Source organism: Daphnia magna, linkage group LG2 (assembly GCF_020631705.1).
Source record: "Daphnia magna isolate NIES linkage group LG2, ASM2063170v1.1, whole genome shotgun sequence".
In the NCBI taxonomy this organism is placed as follows: Eukaryota; Metazoa; Arthropoda; class Branchiopoda; order Diplostraca; family Daphniidae; genus Daphnia; species Daphnia magna.
This window is the reverse complement of record NC_059183.1, coordinates 6,776,945-6,795,616: the sequence shown is the minus strand read 5'-3', so window position 1 is coordinate 6,795,616 and position 18,672 is coordinate 6,776,945. Positions and strand designations below refer to the sequence as shown.

Below are 18,672 nucleotides of genomic sequence, written 5' to 3'. Positions count from 1 at the left end.
CAGTTTCATTGCTGAATGTTGTATAGGCTACTATAAGAAACATCTTGATTCGAGCCCGTAACCCTGACAACTATTCGCAGGACGCTCACCACAAAGTGCCACAGCAATATACCTATATTAGCCTTGTTACTATGTCGTTTTCTTCTAATAATTAATCTCCTTTTTGTATACTATATACAGACTTACAGTATATTTACGGCTTAGGATATACTATGACACCCATTTTATTATCAACGATACCCTATAATGTTTATGGCAGGTAGCAGTTTTCATTTCATCTTTAATGCTCTCCCTTCTACAGATTTCCGTACACTGTTCGATCGGTTGAGTTATACGTCATCTTTGGACTTCTCTCCACTTTTCCCAGTGATCATATCCGTAATATAACCTCCATATTACGGAATAAATCGTCATCGTTTAATCCATACAACAGATAAAGATAATAAAATTATATGTAAGCGGGTTGTGCAGCTTCCAACTGCGTTGTCTTACGTGAAACAAAAATGACCTAATATAGGAAATTAAAAAACCTCCCTGTTTCATGAAAACAAGCGGTATCCTAACGTACAAAGGATGAAGCAAAAACCACTTAAAACATGAAGAATTAGGGCTTTTCGACGGGGGTTGGCAACCCCAGATCAAAATATAGGGAATTTCAAATTTTAGGCGAAGAGTCATTATTTGGCTTCAAGGATGGCGAATGATTAAAAAATTTAACGGCATGAGAATTGGACAATAGATGTACGAGAAAAACTGCCTTTAAACAATTGAACCAGTAGGGAATTTAGATTTTCAAAAATTTCCTCATGTTAGAGCGGCTCTACAAGTTTCTGAGATAGAAAAACAATACATCACGTAAACATGCAAAAAAACAAAAAACATCCGTTAGTAGACTGGGCAGGTAAGCTGCAAAACTGTGTATACTTTTTTGTCGAATTTGATATCATTTGATTAAGGAGAAGCGAAAAACATTTTCGTGTTCCAATGCCCCTACCATGCCCCCACTATCTCTCTAGGATACACCGAACCTGCAGTCTATTTGCGTCACCCGGTTGTGTGATGCCATATGTAAACCACTGTAAAAAGGCCTAAAGAGGGTCTAGAGCATATTTTTGCATTATGGTAACGGTATTTTCTCAACGCCCAAATATTGGTATTTCCCAAGTGACAAATAACGAATTTTTTGTCTTTGACGAGAGTTGATTTGCATGACTTTTGAGTCAGGTGCTATATCCAATGCGATAGTAATTCACGTAACCAATCAAAGTTTTAAAGTTTTACGAGTGCATTGTTCTAAGGGTATCGTGCTAACTGCTAAGTCATGTCTCTTATTACATTTGTATTTTCTTTAGGCTAATAAGATTTAAAAGGTTCAAATACTTTTTTATATCATTCGACGTAGTATGTAAGATTCTGCTATTATTGCCACGACATTGGCAAGGGAAAATCTTGCAAAATGTGGAAAAATAGCCCCTTTGTTAATGAAATCATGGTTGTTTTGCACGTGCACAAGAGCTGTTTTTAGAAAACGATGAATTCCACATCTAACATTCATTCTTACTCCGATTCTATTTTTCTGGAAATGCATACAACTATACAAGTCGTCATAAATTCTGCAAGTACGTAAAAGAGTGACTCATTGGGTGTAAAGGAGCAGGGAGGTTTAGTTTTAAATGAACTGCAGAGTAAACTTGCAGAAATTCTTTCTTAAAAATAAAGAATTTAGAGATCACAGATAAAGAAAGGCGAGGTTAGTAGGGACATTCTTTTGCCTTTCTTCCATAATTGTTATATTTATAGCTAGAATAAAACAATAGTTGGTATTTAATTATGTTTTTATTGCTTTTCGCAAGCTACCATGTACATTTTTTGTAGTTATTAACTATTCTCCCCTCAATTAAACAACAACAAAAAAAAGAAAAAAAAAAAGAAAAAAAACAAACAAACAAAGTTCTGGATTTGGATAGCAACAACAACCAAAAAGACGGGAGGGGGAGAATGGACTGTAAGGCTGAATTTAGTTAATTATTTTTGCATAGTCTACTTAAGTAGGGAAAAAAAACCGTATTAAAAACAATGCGCCGTTTCCTGTTGTTTCAAAGAATATTTTCGATAAACTCCGAAGATTGATTAAATGGTAAATATAAAACTGTAGTTCTCCACAAGAGCCCGTGTTAAAAGGATGACTTCGTTTTAAGCCCTGTGGGCAGGCAAGTTACGCCGAGCCTTTTTACATTCTATTCGTGTATGATTACCCTCTTTTCATACAGATATTGCAAGGAGACGATCATGCTTCGTGGTATCAAGAACTCTAGCAAAAGATGATTTTTTTTCACCATAGCTTCTCGTATTCATTTTCATATTACGTAAAGTTCTAAAATATATTTGCCTGGTGCTGCTTCTGTAGTTTGAACAACGTACATTTGATTGGGACCTTTTAAAACATATAGTTTTAATTAAAGCATGGGCACATAAGCATTGTCTTATATGATCATGATTAAAATCACGACATTGCAGCGTATGTAAAAATCGGAAGGTACTGGCGCGTCGGCTAAATTGATTGAAACATATAAAACTTTAACTCTTGATTTGGGTACTGATTTATTGTTTGCATATTCCAACTATAATTTTATACATCTTGCCTAATACATAAAATTTCATAATCTAATTTAAATGTAGTAGTTTTAATGTGTAGTTTTAATGTAGTAATATGAAACACCAGATGGTACTGACGCGACAGCCGAAACCATAAAAAAAAGTACCAGACTATAATTATGAAAACAACACAGTTTGATGAGTTAAATCAAACTACTAGAAATAAAACAAAAATTAGAAAGATAATAAGCATTTTATTTTAAACGTAAAAACGATTAGTAAATGATTAATAAAAATATTCAACGTCATCAATGACGGCAACGCCTAGATTCCCCGAATGCTTTCCCTCTATGTTTTCTGTAACACAGACCTGGACCCTACCAGGAGTTGTCGTCATAGTTTTCCTGGTAGCGTCAAGGCACCTGAACGAGATCAAGCTGGTATTTACATTGGGGAAAAAGCCAGAAATGCTGTACGTCAGGTACCACCGCGACGGAAGGTAGTACAAAATACCGTACTCTACTTTCATGACGGCTGAGACCAGGTTGCCCTTATCTTCTGATTGACTCTCCCTCTTATCGGGAAACATCTCGCCGTCATTGAAAAAATAGAATCGTACAGGCCTTCACCATGAAGTAGGCCTTGATACGGTGTGGCTAGCCAAGTGAACTCTGCGTTGATGTTGTGCCTATGTATGTGTGTATGTGTAAGTGAGATTGATCGTCTGTGGTCGAGACGAACATTTTCACCTTCTGTTGGCTTATTAAATTAAAGGGTTTGGAACAGCTCATTTGGTGTAGCAATGATTCATTCGTATCGAGCCATGCTCTCGCGTATACATGCCAGTGCTTTGAATAGGTACAAAAGGTGCATTCATAAAAAAAATGTGAGTACTCGGAAACTACTCCATTTATAGGCACACATCGGGAAAGGCCGTGAAGCATTTGATTCAATGCTGGACAAAGAAGTTTGAAGAAAACCAAGTTCCAGAAGCTGAGATCTCAATTAAACACATCATATCCAGTATCCTTGGACTACAAAATGTAACATACAGTACAGACTATGGTCTATTTAGTAAAATAAGAATATTTTTCTTTATATTTGTACCCAGTTATTATTCTTAAGCACTAAATTGTAACATTTTTTTAGAAGTGTAAATGAGATTGGTTTGGTTGTATATTAGTAGATGTTGGGTATGCAAAACCATAACAAAGAACACACATTTAATAAAGCTGGTTGAGATGCTCTCAAAAAAAGATTGCCATAGTTTTTGCCTTAGTCTTGAATGATTATTTATACGTACGTACATTTTTTTTTCGGCATTAGGTAACCCGTCTTGATACGGTGAGAAACCAGATCTTAACTGATGATGAATACCATAGGCTACTAGTGAAAACTGATTTAAGGCTTAAAAGAATGCCAGTACAGTATGTCATTGGTGAATGGGATTTTTGTGGACTAACTATGAAAATGTCCCAGTCACCATCTGTCTTTATTCCAAGGCCTGAAACAGAAGATCTGGTTTCAATTGCATCTGAATTGGTTCATCAGCTTACAGCTGAAGAGGGAAATCTTTTTAAACCTTATTGTTTCGAAATAGGCTGTGGTTCTGGTGCCATCAGTCTTGCATTGCTCAGTAAGCATGACAAGGTATAAAATGTACATACATACGTATTAATCAACATTTCGATTTTATTGTTCGGATCTTATTTTATCTTTCAATCATCGTAAAAATGCCTCGTTCTTTCCTTATCTGCCATCATTCACAAGTTGCGCTGTATGGCTATAGACGCAAACCCCGCAGGTACGATTGAAATTAACCACTGTTGATAAGTCAGACTGAATTGATTGGAAATCCAATAGCCGTCTCCCTCTCTCGATTGAATTCCGAGCTGTTGGGACTGGCAGATCGCGCCTCGTTTTCTATTGCAAAATTAGAAGATGATGGTGCAATACATGGATTCAGCACTCCCGATTCCATAAAATATGATATTCTTGTTTCAAATCCACCTTACATCCCCACGGGCGAAATCTCCGGTCTGGAACCTGAAATTTTTCGGTAGATACGTATGCTTTACGCAAAACAGGTTCACACATTAAGTAGCAATTTAACTTCTGTGCTCTCAGATACGAAGACCACCTAGCCTTGGATGGCGGGCCTGATGGAACCCGACTAATCGAAACGATTATTCGGAACTCGCCGAAATGGCTTAGGTATGCAACTGTTTGTTTTTGTAAAACATGCTTTTAGAATTCATGCTATCAAATGCTTTCAGAGGGGGCGCGTTTATTGTTCTCGAAATTGATCCAAGACAAACGAAAATTATTCAGTTAATTTCTCAAGACTGTGGCAGCTATGCTGGTATCAGTGTGCGTAAGGATTGCTTCGGTGTTGATAGATTCGTGGTTTTACGATGTAAATGAAAAATGTCATTGAAGGAGAAATATGTTTTGGATTAGGTATTACATACGAAGTAAATAAGTGAAAGTGGAAAACAAGGCGCGTGAAATGAATCCAAATTCTATAAGCTGTTTCCGTTCAGATGCCTGCCAAAAGTCACGAACAGAAATGTCTTAGGTGATGAGTACAAACATGTTTTAGCATTCTCTTGTCTGCCAAGAGAACCAAAAACCGGACAAGCAATGATATTGAAACTTGTAGCCGTAGTATTTTTAATTGAACTTACAAAAATGAATGAATGGGTGGTTACATCAATGAAAATTAGAAACCGATGACAACCGAAACGACTGCATCAGTGGGGTTCAGACGTTGGCAATACAATAAAAGTCGGTATGACCTTGTTCTAAAGTTATTTGGTCGATCGATATCTTTTCTGCTTTCTAAAATACTCTTGTGAGGAAACAACCGCCCGCCCTACATTTACAGAAAATTAGTTATGAAAACAGGTTACCCACGAAATATTTCAGTGCGAAGTAACCCTCAAGCTTTATTAGTAGGTATAATGTGATTAATTTCCATAAAATAATAATAATAATTTTAAAAAATGGTCTATTCGAAACGAGGATTGAAAAGAAGCAGCACAACGTCGTGTGCGAATCGAATCTACTGTGGTAGTGCTTGTTGTTGAATTTCTATCTTTTCTACAGTCATATCCGGGTTCATAGCAGTGGCCTCCTAAAATGAGTTTGATCAACAGTTACAGCCTTGTTTTTTAAAATTCAATATTATCTACATCGCACCTGGATAGCTTCTGCTAGAGCTCGATCATGATCAATCGGATCCCCGTCGCTCTGAATGGTGATCTTTTGCTCCACCCGAGTTTCAACCAAACCATCGTGTTCTTTTTTATACTATATAGTGGAGAAAAACACGAATACCATAAACATTTCATCTTTGACAGTAAAAGACACTTATTCTTACCGTGACGGTTTCCACGGTGCGGGTCTTTGAAGTTATGTTTTGAGTGGTGATTATTTCTCCATGTTGTTCCATCAACGTTGTCACAACTGGTGAGCCTTTGGTCTCTTCTTCGTCGTGGCTAGCGGGGCCTGCGCTACCCATAGTACGTGTTTCGGTAGGGACGAAAGGATAAGATGAACTTGTCTTCGGTGCAGCAGCAGGAGAAAAGGACGACGGATCGTATTTGATCGTTTCTGTTTTAACAATCGGCGGCTCCTGAAACACGAAAAAGTGCAAGATTACAGTACTATAAGAAGCAATACCACCAAATAAATATTAAAAGGACAGAATCAAACCTGGTCACCGTCAACTGCTGTACCAGAATCTTCTGAGCTCGTGCTATCAATACTCATGCGGCGTGCGGTTATCTGGAGACGGTTAACCAGAATGTTCAATACAATCAGGTGTTAGCTGTCAATTTTGCCGTCAATTGCGAAACAAAAAAGAGAAGGGTGCATGCGCCAGAGTCAACTAAACCAGGGCAAGATGCATTGTGACTATTCTAACACGATAGCTAATGCGAAAGGAAGACGATTCAATTTTTAGTTAAACGTCAAACAGACGGCGACAGCCTGAATTTATTCGTGGGGAAGCTGGATGGGGTTGGGGTTTGAGTTACTCCGCAATCTTAAGTTTCTAAATTACCTTTCCAGTAGAAAACAAGGGCGAATCCCGAACAAGATAAGAAAATTCAAAAAACTAAATAAAATTCTTACCTGAGTTGGTTCGGCACTGGTTAGAATGGTAGCCGTCCGTACTTCTTGCGTGACGACGCGCTGCTCTTGGCGATGACCGGTCGTCATGGTCGTAGCCGTAAAAGTTTTTTCTTCTATTTGGGAAGTGGTGGAATTCGTCTCTTTATCCTCTTTGGTCAATGCTGTACGCGTCGTAACCTGAGTCGCTTTCACGTGTGGAACATTATGCGCATGACTTCCAGAGGAAAGTTCGTCAGGTAGATCAGCCTTAAAAAAACAAACAAAACAAAACAAACGATATAGAATACGTAAAATACATGTGGGTCGAAAGATAATCGGTTATTGAAAAAAAAAAAGAATATAAATTAAACATAAATAAATAACAAAAAATAAAAAAATTATATAAAACGAATGCAGCAACACGAAAAAGCAAGGGTGCATGCATGCAGTAAATTCTAACGTGCGCGAGAAACAACGCTAATTAATAGAGGACCGTAGTCACCTATAGGTAAAATAATTATAATTTTAAATGTTAACAGAACGGCAATACTTTATTAACTGAAGATACAACGGTAACGGCCCCAGAACCGCCTGGAGTCAAATCTTCGACTTTTTCTTCCTTGTTGTGTCGTAATCCACCGGCATTTTGAACGAGAGTTTGCTTAGTTGTCGTTTTAACGATTTTGGGGGCTTGAGTTGCAGATAATGCAGCGCTAGCTCCACCAAGGAAAGCTGCTTTCTGTGCTCTTTCCTATAAAAGAACAATCAAAGAGGAACAAGAAGGAAGAGAGGGGGAGGGGGAACAAAAGTTATGATATATAGATAATTCTTTTTATCGAAATGGACTCTCACGAGGAAAATGCGAAAGAGATTTACCCTAGCAGCTAATTCAGCATTCATAATTTCTTCCGTTTGTGGCTGCTTGTGTTCTTCGACAGATTCTTCTAAGCTCGAAATATCATCATCACTGCCGGTGAAGGCAGCTTTGGTGGTTCCATTTTCGCTTTGATTGCCGGCTTGTGCTAAACGACCTTCGTCTACTGAACAAATGTGAATTCACTCTCTCATGTGTGGTACAAAACATAAGGACACATACCGTAAGCCAAGAACGGCTGAGCATCCTTGTCCTTCAAGTACGCCGACTCGACATAGTCAATATTGCTCTCTTTGATTTCTTTGTCTGTTTTGTCATACGATCTTGCCACGTTATCACCACGCGGAGACGTATTTTTCAATATACGGCTTGCGTCAGCTAATTTTTCCTCTTCTCCCGCAACGTAACTAAAAGCCAGGCCGACGTTTTTCTTCCCCGAACTGCTACTACCTAATAAATGACATTAGCGCACAATTATTACTACACCAGAAAACAAAATTGCTCACCAGTAGGACTATTAGGTTGTTGAGCTGCCGTGGAAGTTTGGCCATCATACCGAAAACCAAGGCTTTGCGGTTCAAACCGTCGCTTCGCACCAGAGTCTTCAGTGGCATTATACGTGTAAGAGCGAGTGAAACCAGGGGACGTAGTGGTCGTTGTCAACCCTTCTGATGCCGAAACACCAGATTCTTCGTCACTGCCGATCCTACGAGTGGTAGTTTTGACCAACACTTCCCGCTGCTACGGATTCAAATCAACGACGTAATACAAACATGCAAAACCAAGATAAGGGACACAAAAATGCAACACTCTGCTCGATAGTTTGGCAAAAATAACGTAAAAAAATATATATATATATCTATAAAACATTCTCGTTTGCTAAATTCATTCTTTAAAAAAAATTAATAATGATAAAACAACGCGGCAATCGTGGCAATCAAGCTCTACGCAAAAAATGCAATGCATGTTATTTTCAGAATGAAGAAACTGAAAAATCACAAAAATTACCGATGAACTACATTAGCTAGCAATTGCCAAGCACAGATAACTTACATTGGATCAAAACTAACGTTGGATAATAACAAAATAAAAACAAGATATTTTATAAATGTTCATGCTTACATCTGCAACTGGTTGGTGTGTTGTTCCCTCTTCTTTTGTTTTATCTTTGCGAAACTTCGATAGCAGATCAGTGCCCAGTGGCATCACCGCAACTCCACCCACCGGTTTCTATTGAAACACGATAATAAGTTAACAAAATTAAATATATAGATATATATAAACATCAAACAAACAAAGAACTGGACATAAAAAAAAAGGGACCGAACACCCTCACATTTGCCAACACCTCACGTCGACAAAAAAAAAAAAAAATGGCTGCAAATCAACCAAAACCGTGAAAAACGGGAATACTTGAAGCATTTCGGCGACGAATAACCAGCAAAACGCAAACAGGTAACAAGGACAGGACAAGATTCAATTTCATGAAGCTAAGAGCTGACGACAATGGACGACGACACGGAAAGCCCATACGACAATGGGTACCTCGTCAGCCGATTTAGACAGAGTTTGAGTTGCTGAAAGGCTCTTTGTGTACTTAGAACTTGAATTAGGATCGGACAAAAGAATCGCGGGTGTCGAATAAAGGTACGTTGTAGGACGAGCGATTTGACTTCTGTTGTATGATTCAGTTGGTAGCGCACTAGGGATCGTTTGTTTCTCGCCTGGTATACCAGCAGCAACTGAGGATCTTGAGCTGGATAACCTTCTCCTGGTCTCTTCCCTGTAGTTGGTAGTAAAAGGAGCGGGTTGAACGGACGACCAAAGAGGCTGATTCTGTACAGCTTTGCTGCTTGGCTTCGCCTGCTCCAACTGCTGCGTTTCAGGCGGCATGTACAACTCGTCCAAAAGACGGTTTAGTTCCGGGCTGTATTCAGCGCTGAATGCGCGACTACTTGCATAGCCAGTCGAGCTTACGTCCGAGTGTACGCCATCGGAAAAATCGACAGCTACCTTCATTACCAAAGCTTCGTTCGCTTTATTAGGTCCAAGCAGAACCCGGTCGTTTCCTAAGTCACCGTTTTAAACATTTCGATGGATTGATTAGAAAGAATTGATCATTGCGACAATTCCCCACACCTTGTACTAGCGCTTGAGACCTTTCCAGTGAAGATGCACTAAGAGGAAGAATCAAGTTGCCCGCCGATTGATTGGAAGATTGGCGCAAAACGGTATTCCTGTCTGGTGCACCATTGGGGACAACAGGAAGAAGGCGTACTAATCGTTCCTCCTTTAACGTAAAGATCCTCTTTAGTTTTGCATGTTCAAAACTAAAGGACTAGTTACGTCGCACACAGTGATTTATTCATCAACGCGTTATAACGTGTGTCCCTTTTTTCCCTTCGCTCAATCAGAATCGTTCGAAATCGAACAAACTTTATACTTTGTTCTTAAAATGTATTGATCAGATGAATGGTTTCTTACCTTTTGCTGCGTTGCCTTTTCCTCCTTTTCCTTGGCCTTTTCACGTTCCAAAGCCTTTTCTCTTCGTCGTTCGGCCGCGGCCGCACCCAGACCGGCATCCTCTTCCCATTCGCCTTCAGCTGGGCCTTCAGCCATGAGGGGCTGTAACATAACAAAACACGATAGAGATTTCAAACAAAACAACTCGAGATATATGGTAAGAGCGAAAGAACAAGGCGAATTGAACAGTTATAACCTTGGTAGTAGGCGGGGGTGGAGCGGAGGCCATGGTTGTTCGTTTGACTTCTCGTTGCGGTCGGTCGGCCACAGTACTGTTCCCTAACCCAGCTTTGTGTGCATATCATACAAAGAGCGATCAGCAACCGGAAGAAACCGAATTCTAAACCAACTAATTACCATCAACGCTCCTCGATCCAGGCTGCCGTTTACTCAGAGTACGTTCAAACTGAGGGGCAGGACGATCAATCATTGCCGATGCCTGTCGCGTTTGATATTGAGTTCGACCAGAATAGCGAAATTTGGAACCCAAACGTGGGAAAAGTCCAATTTTCTGTGGTGGTTCTGGTGTCATGAGTCTAGAAATTCCAAAATTTCTGTCAGCTTTTAGTACAAGAATAAACAAATATTAAACTGACCGGAAAAAGGTGTGATGTTCAACACAGACTTTCCATAGTCTTTTAGATGCACGGTGATTGGACAATTTAAAACCAATGGTAGATTCGTACTGTTCAAATTCGCCAGGACGAATTTTGATATAAAATCCATTGCGTCGATAAGATATCTTCAGAATTTTTGGCCAAGCAAATCGATTGATGCGAAGCCTAGGAACATTGTGGATATGGAGTTGCAGAATTATTGCATTAGCTGGTTTGAACTAGTTTGGAACTTATAACTTACCTATCTTTATAGACAAGTAATCCCGAAGCACAGACACCCAAAAGAATATCGACTCCTTCCGAATCTCGGGCTTGATGAAGGTCTACCCCATACATAGCCAATTTTTTGGCATTTTCTAAGTAATGTAATTCGGCTTCTTCTGGGGTCTGCCCTTTGTGCGTCCGATGAAGCTCGCTAACCTTCTCCTCAAGCTCGGGCGTTTGATTGGGAGCTAGACGTAACTCACGGACATACTCCGAGCCAGCGCCATGCTCAGTGGGGTCATAATCGCCTAGCTCTGACTGTACGAGGTAAGATCCCAGCAAAGCATGTGTGACAAACGAGCACGGTAGTCTGTAGACAATAAAAAATCATTAATCAATGTTTCACTAAGATGGTAGCCTCTATTTTTTTTTTCCTTATCTATCGCTCACACACTTACTTTCCTGACAGAATATCATTTCTAACTTGAAGACATAGCTGGTATCGAGTGATATCTTCTTGAAGCTGGGAGGGATCGGGAGGGTAAAATTTCACTTCAAAATTGAATTCCCATGGATGGCCTAAAATAAAAATTGTTTTTAAAATAAATTTATATGATGAAAAACAAAAAAAGACAAAAAAAAAAAAAAACAAACATACTTTTTAGCTGCTTTGAGATTTTTTTGTCAGCTGCCAGCCAGTTTCTATTACTATCTTGATCAAGATATACCAAACCATAATAGTCTTTTTCGACTAAATCCACTTGCTCACATACGCGATCAAGAAGTTCTTGTCCTTTAGCGCCTTTCTAAAGGTGAAAAACAGATAGTTAAAAACAACAACAAAACACAAGAACTAAAAGGGGAAAATTCTGTTTAAGAAAGACCAGCTAAATGTATGCAACAAAATTTAGTAGCACTGAGCGTCACTTAAACCACTGTATTGAAATATTTTTTTTTTTTAGTTTCTTTATCTTAAGGGTAAAAATTATAATAAATATTAAAGCTTTTGTTGTAAGGTTGAAGATATTTTTACTCGGATGAATGGCATTTATACTAAAAAGCCTTTACTTTCTCTCGGTAGTTAGTGTACTTGTCGGCATGTGCAACCCCATGAAAAAGTGTGAAACAAGTAGTTTCAAATACATTAACGAAACTTACTTATTTCCCGAACCACTGACCCTTTCATTCGCTTCAAAAATAATATTTTAGACTTGAAAAAGATATTAATACAAAATCTCAATATTATTTTAATTTTTACAAATAAATTTTACTTTGGTGCAAATCGTCATTTTCGAGAGAACGAAATCTATTTCTAGACTTTCTAGGTGAACTCGGGAGTTTTAAAAGGAAAACGAAGGTGATTTTTCATTGAACAACGGTTGCTTGAAACTTCAGGCCACGCCACGGCTATCAATTATTCTCGAGATTCTTCGCATCGACTTAAAAAAATCTTGCTACAATAGAAGCCAATGACAGTGTACAAGTACTTTGTTATTGCGATAATCATACCTGTTTTAGTTAAAAATGAAAGAACACCTATCAGCATGACCACTAGCAATGGCATTACAGTAAGAACCAGGTAATATCGACTAATGAGGTTTTTACACTATGCCATGAAATAGTATTGAGAGGTGCAACATGTGTATCATGCTGTTCACAGACTAGTTACACATACTTACTTCAATACTTAGGTCTGTTACTGTTCCATCAAGCATATTAACTCGGGCCAAAACCAGCTTTCCCCTTGTAAATGAACCAAGTCCATTGGATGTTGCTGATTTCTTCAATTTCTTTTCATTTCCTTCTTTGGACTTCTTGTTCTCCTTAGCGTTGAAGTCCTCCAAATTAGCTGCAGCTTCAGGCATGATAACCTAAATAAGAAGGTAATAATGATTCTTACCAATAAGTATGAGCGAAGAAAGATAAAAGCTCTAAGTAATGGCCACACCTGTTTGTTTTGAGACTACTCCTTAGCAATGTTCTGAACCAAATCCACAGACAATAAAACAAAGCCGTCAAACCGAAATCATGCAGAGCAAGATAATTCAATAAAACAAAGCTTCTAAGCACCACTCTCCGATTTCTTCGATAAACAAAAATTAGCTCGTTGCAAATCGCATCAGGTTTCTTTTATTGACCACACCTAAGTTCAGATGAGGCTATGGTAAATCCTCTACGCGTACGTTTTGCCGCGGTATACAGTGGAAAACTCCATGGAATAGCTCTGGTCCGCCCCTTAGTAGGAGGAGCTTATTACTGCAATCCGTACGGTAAATTGTGGGAAACACCATGTATTTTACACTAAGACCAAAGTGTAAAAAGAGTTATCTTTTTAACTCGCATACCTTGCTAAAAATAATAGTGGGGTAAAGTTCTTAAATAGGTTCGGGTACCTACTTTACTAGTTAGTAGCGTTCTCCTGGATAAAAGTTTTCGAGTAAGTTTCAAATAAGCATAAAGAATGATTGATTCTTTATTCTTTATTTGTTGAATTAATTTAGTTTTAGTCTATTTGTCGTTCTTATTGGTTTCAAGATTTGACTCTATTCTTATTCGTGAGTCAAATTTTGAATACAATTTCGAATCTCGTACAGGGTACAGCGAAGTACGGTCTCGTTTGCTTAAACCCGGGTGTGTCATGGTTAAGTGTCATTTTCTTTAAAATTTAATAATACATAATTCTATTTAAAAATGTGGATCAAACACCTTTTTATTGGTTATTATTTATTCTTGCTATTCCATATTCCATTCGTTTTTTAAACAAATCACGGGCCTCCTTATTTGACAGTGCACTGCCAATTCGAATCAAAATAAGTTTATTTTTCTTTCAACTTTGAAATGCATATAAGATGACTTGTTAGAGAAAAATCAGTCTAAAGAAAAATTTAGCTGTTATATGTAACTGAATATAATTCAGTGAGTTAAAGTTTTAGGATTGAAACCACGAATGCTGCATCTGAAATATTCAGAGGGGCTTCGGCTCCAAATCTTTACTGTAGGCTATTTTCATTTATAACCGTAAGACTAACGTGAGAAATTTCGTGAAAAACAGTTGTTAGTTTCATACTTCTATATTTATTTACTCTCGCATTTACTTGTGCATATATTATTCAATCCTTCTATGAAGTCTTTTGGTAAAGTAGGTAGAGTAAGTTATTACCTTTACCTGTCCTCTATTAATTACTGGCCTGAATGAATGGATATTTTTATTCAATCCTTTTTTTCTGCAGGACTTTTTTTTCTGATGCTGAAATTTTTTTCCCCTTAAAAAACTAGTTGCACTCTATGTCTAACGGGTAAAGTTCGCCATCGGGGGTGAAAAACGGGATAAATCGGAAAAATAATTCTAGGGCGTCACAAAAAAAAAGCGGGAAAACGCCATGCTGAGCGATTCTGATAGTGTGTAACACGGTTGGCACCCTAACCACGAGGGAGTCTTTAAAAAAGTGTTGTTGAAAGTTACGAGGGGGGAAGATTGGGTTCCTCATGTTATATGTAGTAAGACGGTGGTATTAGTGAACCGTGGAAAAGGCATTTGATATCCACTGACTCCATTAACGGAGGAGTTTTGCTATTCCACAATGTTTTCCACGTTATGCTGATACATGGGTACGCGCACACGAAATACCAGGCCCTAAATTGTAAATGCTAAATGGGTCAGTGGTTCAGTGATTCAGTATGGATTTCAATTGGGTTTTAAGCTAGCAGACGAAGTCTGTTTTGCTTCTGGTAACCATTTTTTCAGAACTTACTTTCACTGAATCACAAAATGTTCAACTTAAAGTATAGCGTGGGGTTTCAATTTCTCTTTAAGGTAAGCACGGCATGTTGTTCAGTTGAAAAACTTATTAAATTGCAGAAAAGGTTCTGAAACAAATATCATTTTCCAAACTAAAACGAATTATTTCATGAACATTAGATTCACAGGAGTTTTAATCATTCCCTTAAAAATGAATGTGGCAGAAGATCACTGTCGTCGTTTTACACAACAGACCCTATTGATAAGGCCGAACCAACGTTTGAAAAGATTCTGATTGCAAATCGTGGAGAAATAGCCTGTAGAGTCATTCGTACAGCTAAGTTGATGGGCATTAAAACTGTAGCTGTGCACTCAACAGTTGATTCAAATGCAGTTAAGTATTGTTTTGAACTGTGTAGTTTGTGTGATGTTTATTTCCAGTACTGACTTTTATTGGGTCATTAGCTTCATGTTAAACTGGCTGATGAAGCTGTGTGCATTGGACCTCCAGCAACCAGGGAATCTTACTTAAATATGAAGAAAATTTTGAATGTTATTAGGCAAACTGGATCTCAAGCTGTCCATCCAGGATATGGATTTTTGTCAGAAAATGCTGAATTTGTGACTATTCTGGTAAATTTATAATTTGTTTTCTGGTTAAATATCAGTAATGCTACATTCTTGTTCTTATTCTGCCTTTTTTTCATTTTTGAAGGAGAAAGAAGGCATCAGCTTTATAGGTCCATCAGCACATGCCATATCAGGCATGGGAGACAAGATTGAGTCAAAAGGGGTAGCAAAAGAGGCTGGAGTTCATGTCATTCCTGGTAAGTTGCCTTAAGGGAAGCTTTCTGATCTAAAAATTAAGCTGTTTGTTTTGTCGCTCAGGATTTGATGGAGTTGTTAAAGATGAAGAACACTGCCTTGAAATTTCACGAAATATTGGTTATCCTGTTATGATCAAGGCTTCTGCGGGAGGTGGAGGGAAGGGCATGCGCATAGCATGGAATGATAACGAAGCCAGGTTAAAAATTCCTCAACTGAATGAGATTTGAGGTCTCAAAATAAAAAATTTTCAATTCACAGGGAAGGATTTCGTTTATCCAAACAAGAGGCAGCAAGGTAACAAAATATATATACATAAGTATATTTACATGTGATTGTATTATTTGAAAAAAATTTTTTAGCTCATTTGGTGATGACAGAATGTTGGTTGAAAAATTCGTTGATAACCCGAGACATATAGAAATTCAAGTAAGTAATTAAATTGTAATCTGGCTATCGTCGTTTTTTTAAAGTTGTTCTAAGGTATCAGGCATGAAATTCTATATTTATAATCGTTATTATTATAATTATAAATTTTTTTTTTTTCTTAAAACAGATACTTGGAGATAAGCAAGGGAATATAATTTATTTGAATGAAAGAGAATGCAGCATACAGCGCCGTAATCAGAAAGTTATTGAAGAAGCCCCTAGGTGATACCCTATAGCGAATTTACTTTTCAGATGTTAAGTTTGGTTGATCTAACATGTACCTTATATTTTAGCACCTTCATAGACCCTGCCACACGGGTAGCAATGGGTCAACAAGCTGTATCTTTGGCAAAGAAAATCGGTTACTCCTCCGCTGGAACTGTTGAGTTCTTAGTCGACTCGCAAAAGAACTTTTATTTTCTTGAGATGAACACCCGATTGCAAGTGGAGCACCCAATCACAGAAATGATAACTGGAATTGATCTCGTGCATCAAATGATACGTATTGCAAAAGGTATAAACACTACTTTGTTCTATAAAACTTTCATTAGTAATTTTTTTTATTATATTTATTTGTGTTTCTGGCAAGGCCACCGTCTCAATCTCAAGCAATCAGATGTTCCGTTAAAGGGATGGGCGATTGAGTGTCGGGTTTATGCGGAGGATCCCTTCAAAAATTTTGGACTGCCTTCAATTGGACGTCTAGATCAGTATATAGAACCAACCTTTATCCCAAATGTCCGCTGTGATAGTGGAGTCGAAGAGGGTAGCGAAATCAGCATCTATTACGATCCAATGATATGTAAGCTTGCATGTCATGGTGCTACACGAGATGAAGCTCTGAAAACCTCAATCGAAGCTCTCGATTCATATGTTATAAGAGGTATTTTTATTGTTATAGTGTTTCTCTTTTCATAATTTTATGATATTATTACCTTTACCTGTAAATTAATGCCCATATGTATTTGGGTGTGTTGTGTATGTCCGTTATATTATTCTATTGAATTTTTACTGAATTTTGCTTGCTGTTCCTGCCCGGTTGAGCAAAATTATATTTCATAATTTTCTTCTGTTTTCGTGTTCTTCCCATCAGGTGTTACCCACAATATTCCTTTACTACGGGACATCTTAGATGAATCACGATTTGTTCGAGGAGAAATAAACACCAAGTATCTTCCCGAGGTAAAGCAGCTTTGTCCATTCTATAAACCCAATCCTGTTCTCGAAATAGGGAAAGTGGACAGTAACACTGTTTCTGTTTGTACTCATCCAGATCATATGAGGTAGCATATAGCTCTTATAATAATTATTTTTATTATTTCTTTAATACAGGTTTACCCGAACGGCTTCCAAGGGAAACAGCTCCAGTTGTTGGAAAGACAACATTTAATAAGCATAGCAGCATGCATGTGGGCTACTAACGAACTACGCTTACAAGCATTTGACAATGAGAGAAATGTTAATTGCATGCTGAAAAAAAATGTTGAGTGGTGGGTCTTATCAGTTGACGTCGCAGGAAACAAAACGCCTTGCGAAGTAGAATTGGGAGAAGATGGTTATTATAAGGTAAGCTTTATAAATAATACTTTTTAAAAGAAAACTAAAATTTGGAAAACCATGGCTTGGATTATTTTCGACGTGTGATCAGGCGACCATCGAAGGAAAGACATACCGCATACGAAACACTCTTAGTCTCGCCTCCCCTGTGATTAAAGTAACAGTGGATGATGAAACTCACGTAGTTCAGCTTATCTCGAAAAATTCGAATGGAGATTTTCGCATTAGGTAATTTTAATCCAACCTGAGCTTGTAAACACGCGTAATTCTTCCTTTTTTCCCTTTTTTTCCCTTTATTTTATTTTATTTATTTATTTATTTTATTCTATTTTTTGTTTGTTTTTTTTGTATTTTCATTTTGTGTTTTTTTTCCTCTTAGGTTTAAGGGTACACCATTTGCAGTAAGTATTTTGACCAAAAAAACTGAAGGCTATGTGTCGCACATGCTGGAGAAGCCAAAGGTATTATTATTTTAAATTTCATTGGCGTAATCTTTCAACAAGATCTTCTAAATTTTCCATGACTACCAGGTGGACGTAAGCAAAGTTGTACTTTCACCGATGCCTGGAGTGGTTCGGAGTGTGAATGTTAAAGTTGGGGATAGCGTTAGTGAAGGTCAAGAAGTTTTGGTGATCGGTACGTGATTTACTGATTTAAATTAGTTGCACGCGTTTCATAGCTTCAATTAAATCTTTATCAATATGAGTTTTATGTAATATTTGTATATATTTATTTATTTTTTCTCCCACAGAGGCTATGAAAATGCAAAATAAACTAACTGCAACGGCCACTGGAAAGGTAAAATCGGTAAACTGCCGTCCCGGAGACACCGTGGAAGAAGGAATAACGTTGGTGGAGTTGGAATGAGTACCATGCAGTTGTAAGAAAATGAGTAATGGGGATGTATTGGAGTTGATGACTGTTATTGTGTAGTCCAACTGCAAGTCAAAAGATATTTTACGTGTAAAACATTACTCGATTTATTTCCTCTCATAGTACCCATCGGCGAATGTAATTTCTATTGAGAATTTTTTCCAACTAAAGAAGTATAAATAAGGAGCGGCATGTGGCCAATTAGATAAGAAAAGGATTATCTATATCGAATATAGTAGGATTTAGTAAAACAAGTTTTACCATGATTATATGGTTGAAATCTGTCATTCGTCAGATTTTTGATTTTTCATAATTTCAGA

The 18,672-nt window shown here is 37.8% G+C and overlaps 3 protein-coding genes across 7 annotated transcripts; 2 read left to right on the top strand and 1 right to left on the bottom strand.

Moving 5' to 3' along the window:
- The first annotated feature begins 1,411 nt into the window (after window positions 1-1,411).
- LOC116917858 (MTRF1L release factor glutamine methyltransferase) lies at window positions 1,412-5,592 on the top strand. 2 transcript variants are annotated; one of them, XM_032923466.2, is made up of 7 exons: window positions 1,412-3,453; window positions 3,512-3,638; window positions 4,196-4,231; window positions 4,366-4,399; window positions 4,459-4,654; window positions 4,723-4,809; window positions 4,872-5,592. In XM_032923466.2, the coding sequence occupies exons 1-7, from the start codon at window positions 3,398-3,400 to the stop codon at window positions 5,017-5,019; spliced, it is 684 nt and encodes a 227-aa protein (XP_032779357.2). In that variant the 5' UTR covers window positions 1,412-3,397; the 3' UTR covers window positions 5,020-5,592. The 2 variants fall into 2 exon arrangements, with proteins under 2 accessions (XP_032779357.2, XP_032779355.2); XM_032923464.2 differs by having other exon boundaries at window positions 1,421-3,453; window positions 3,922-4,245.
- Window positions 5,240-13,119, bottom strand: LOC116935111 (protein 4.1 homolog). Of its 4 annotated transcripts, none has more exons than XM_045169105.1 (21): window positions 12,878-13,118; window positions 12,609-12,800; window positions 11,588-11,735; window positions 11,388-11,508; window positions 10,967-11,299; window positions 10,705-10,890; window positions 10,466-10,644; window positions 10,305-10,396; window positions 10,070-10,210; window positions 9,725-9,875; window positions 9,131-9,654; window positions 8,708-8,815; window positions 8,092-8,326; window positions 7,808-8,035; window positions 7,588-7,751; window positions 7,262-7,462; window positions 6,733-6,978; window positions 6,313-6,384; window positions 5,978-6,232; window positions 5,797-5,907; window positions 5,240-5,731 (listed from the first exon to the last, which is right to left on the bottom strand). In XM_045169105.1, exons 2-21 carry the CDS (start codon window positions 12,792-12,794, stop codon window positions 5,660-5,662), a joined length of 3,753 nt encoding a protein of 1,250 aa, XP_045025040.1. In that variant the 5' UTR covers window positions 12,795-12,800; window positions 12,878-13,118; the 3' UTR covers window positions 5,240-5,659. The 4 variants fall into 4 exon arrangements, with proteins under 4 accessions (XP_045025040.1, XP_045025041.1, XP_045025042.1 ...); XM_045169106.1 differs by having other exon boundaries at window positions 7,588-7,748; XM_045169107.1 differs by lacking the exon at window positions 6,313-6,384 and having other exon boundaries at window positions 12,878-13,119.
- Window positions 13,120-14,581: 1,462 nt separating this feature from the next.
- LOC123469790 (propionyl-CoA carboxylase alpha chain, mitochondrial-like) lies at window positions 14,582-18,453 on the top strand. Its single transcript, XM_045169110.1, has 16 exons — window positions 14,582-14,743; window positions 14,849-15,061; window positions 15,134-15,301; window positions 15,384-15,495; window positions 15,557-15,692; window positions 15,755-15,790; window positions 15,856-15,922; window positions 16,050-16,144; window positions 16,216-16,436; window positions 16,512-16,805; window positions 17,016-17,104; window positions 17,255-17,488; window positions 17,571-17,707; window positions 17,859-17,940; window positions 18,010-18,115; window positions 18,231-18,453. The coding sequence occupies exons 1-16, from the start codon at window positions 14,699-14,701 to the stop codon at window positions 18,344-18,346; spliced, it is 2,151 nt and encodes a 716-aa protein (XP_045025045.1). The 5' UTR covers window positions 14,582-14,698; the 3' UTR covers window positions 18,347-18,453.
- Window positions 18,454-18,672: the final 219 nt, after the last annotated feature.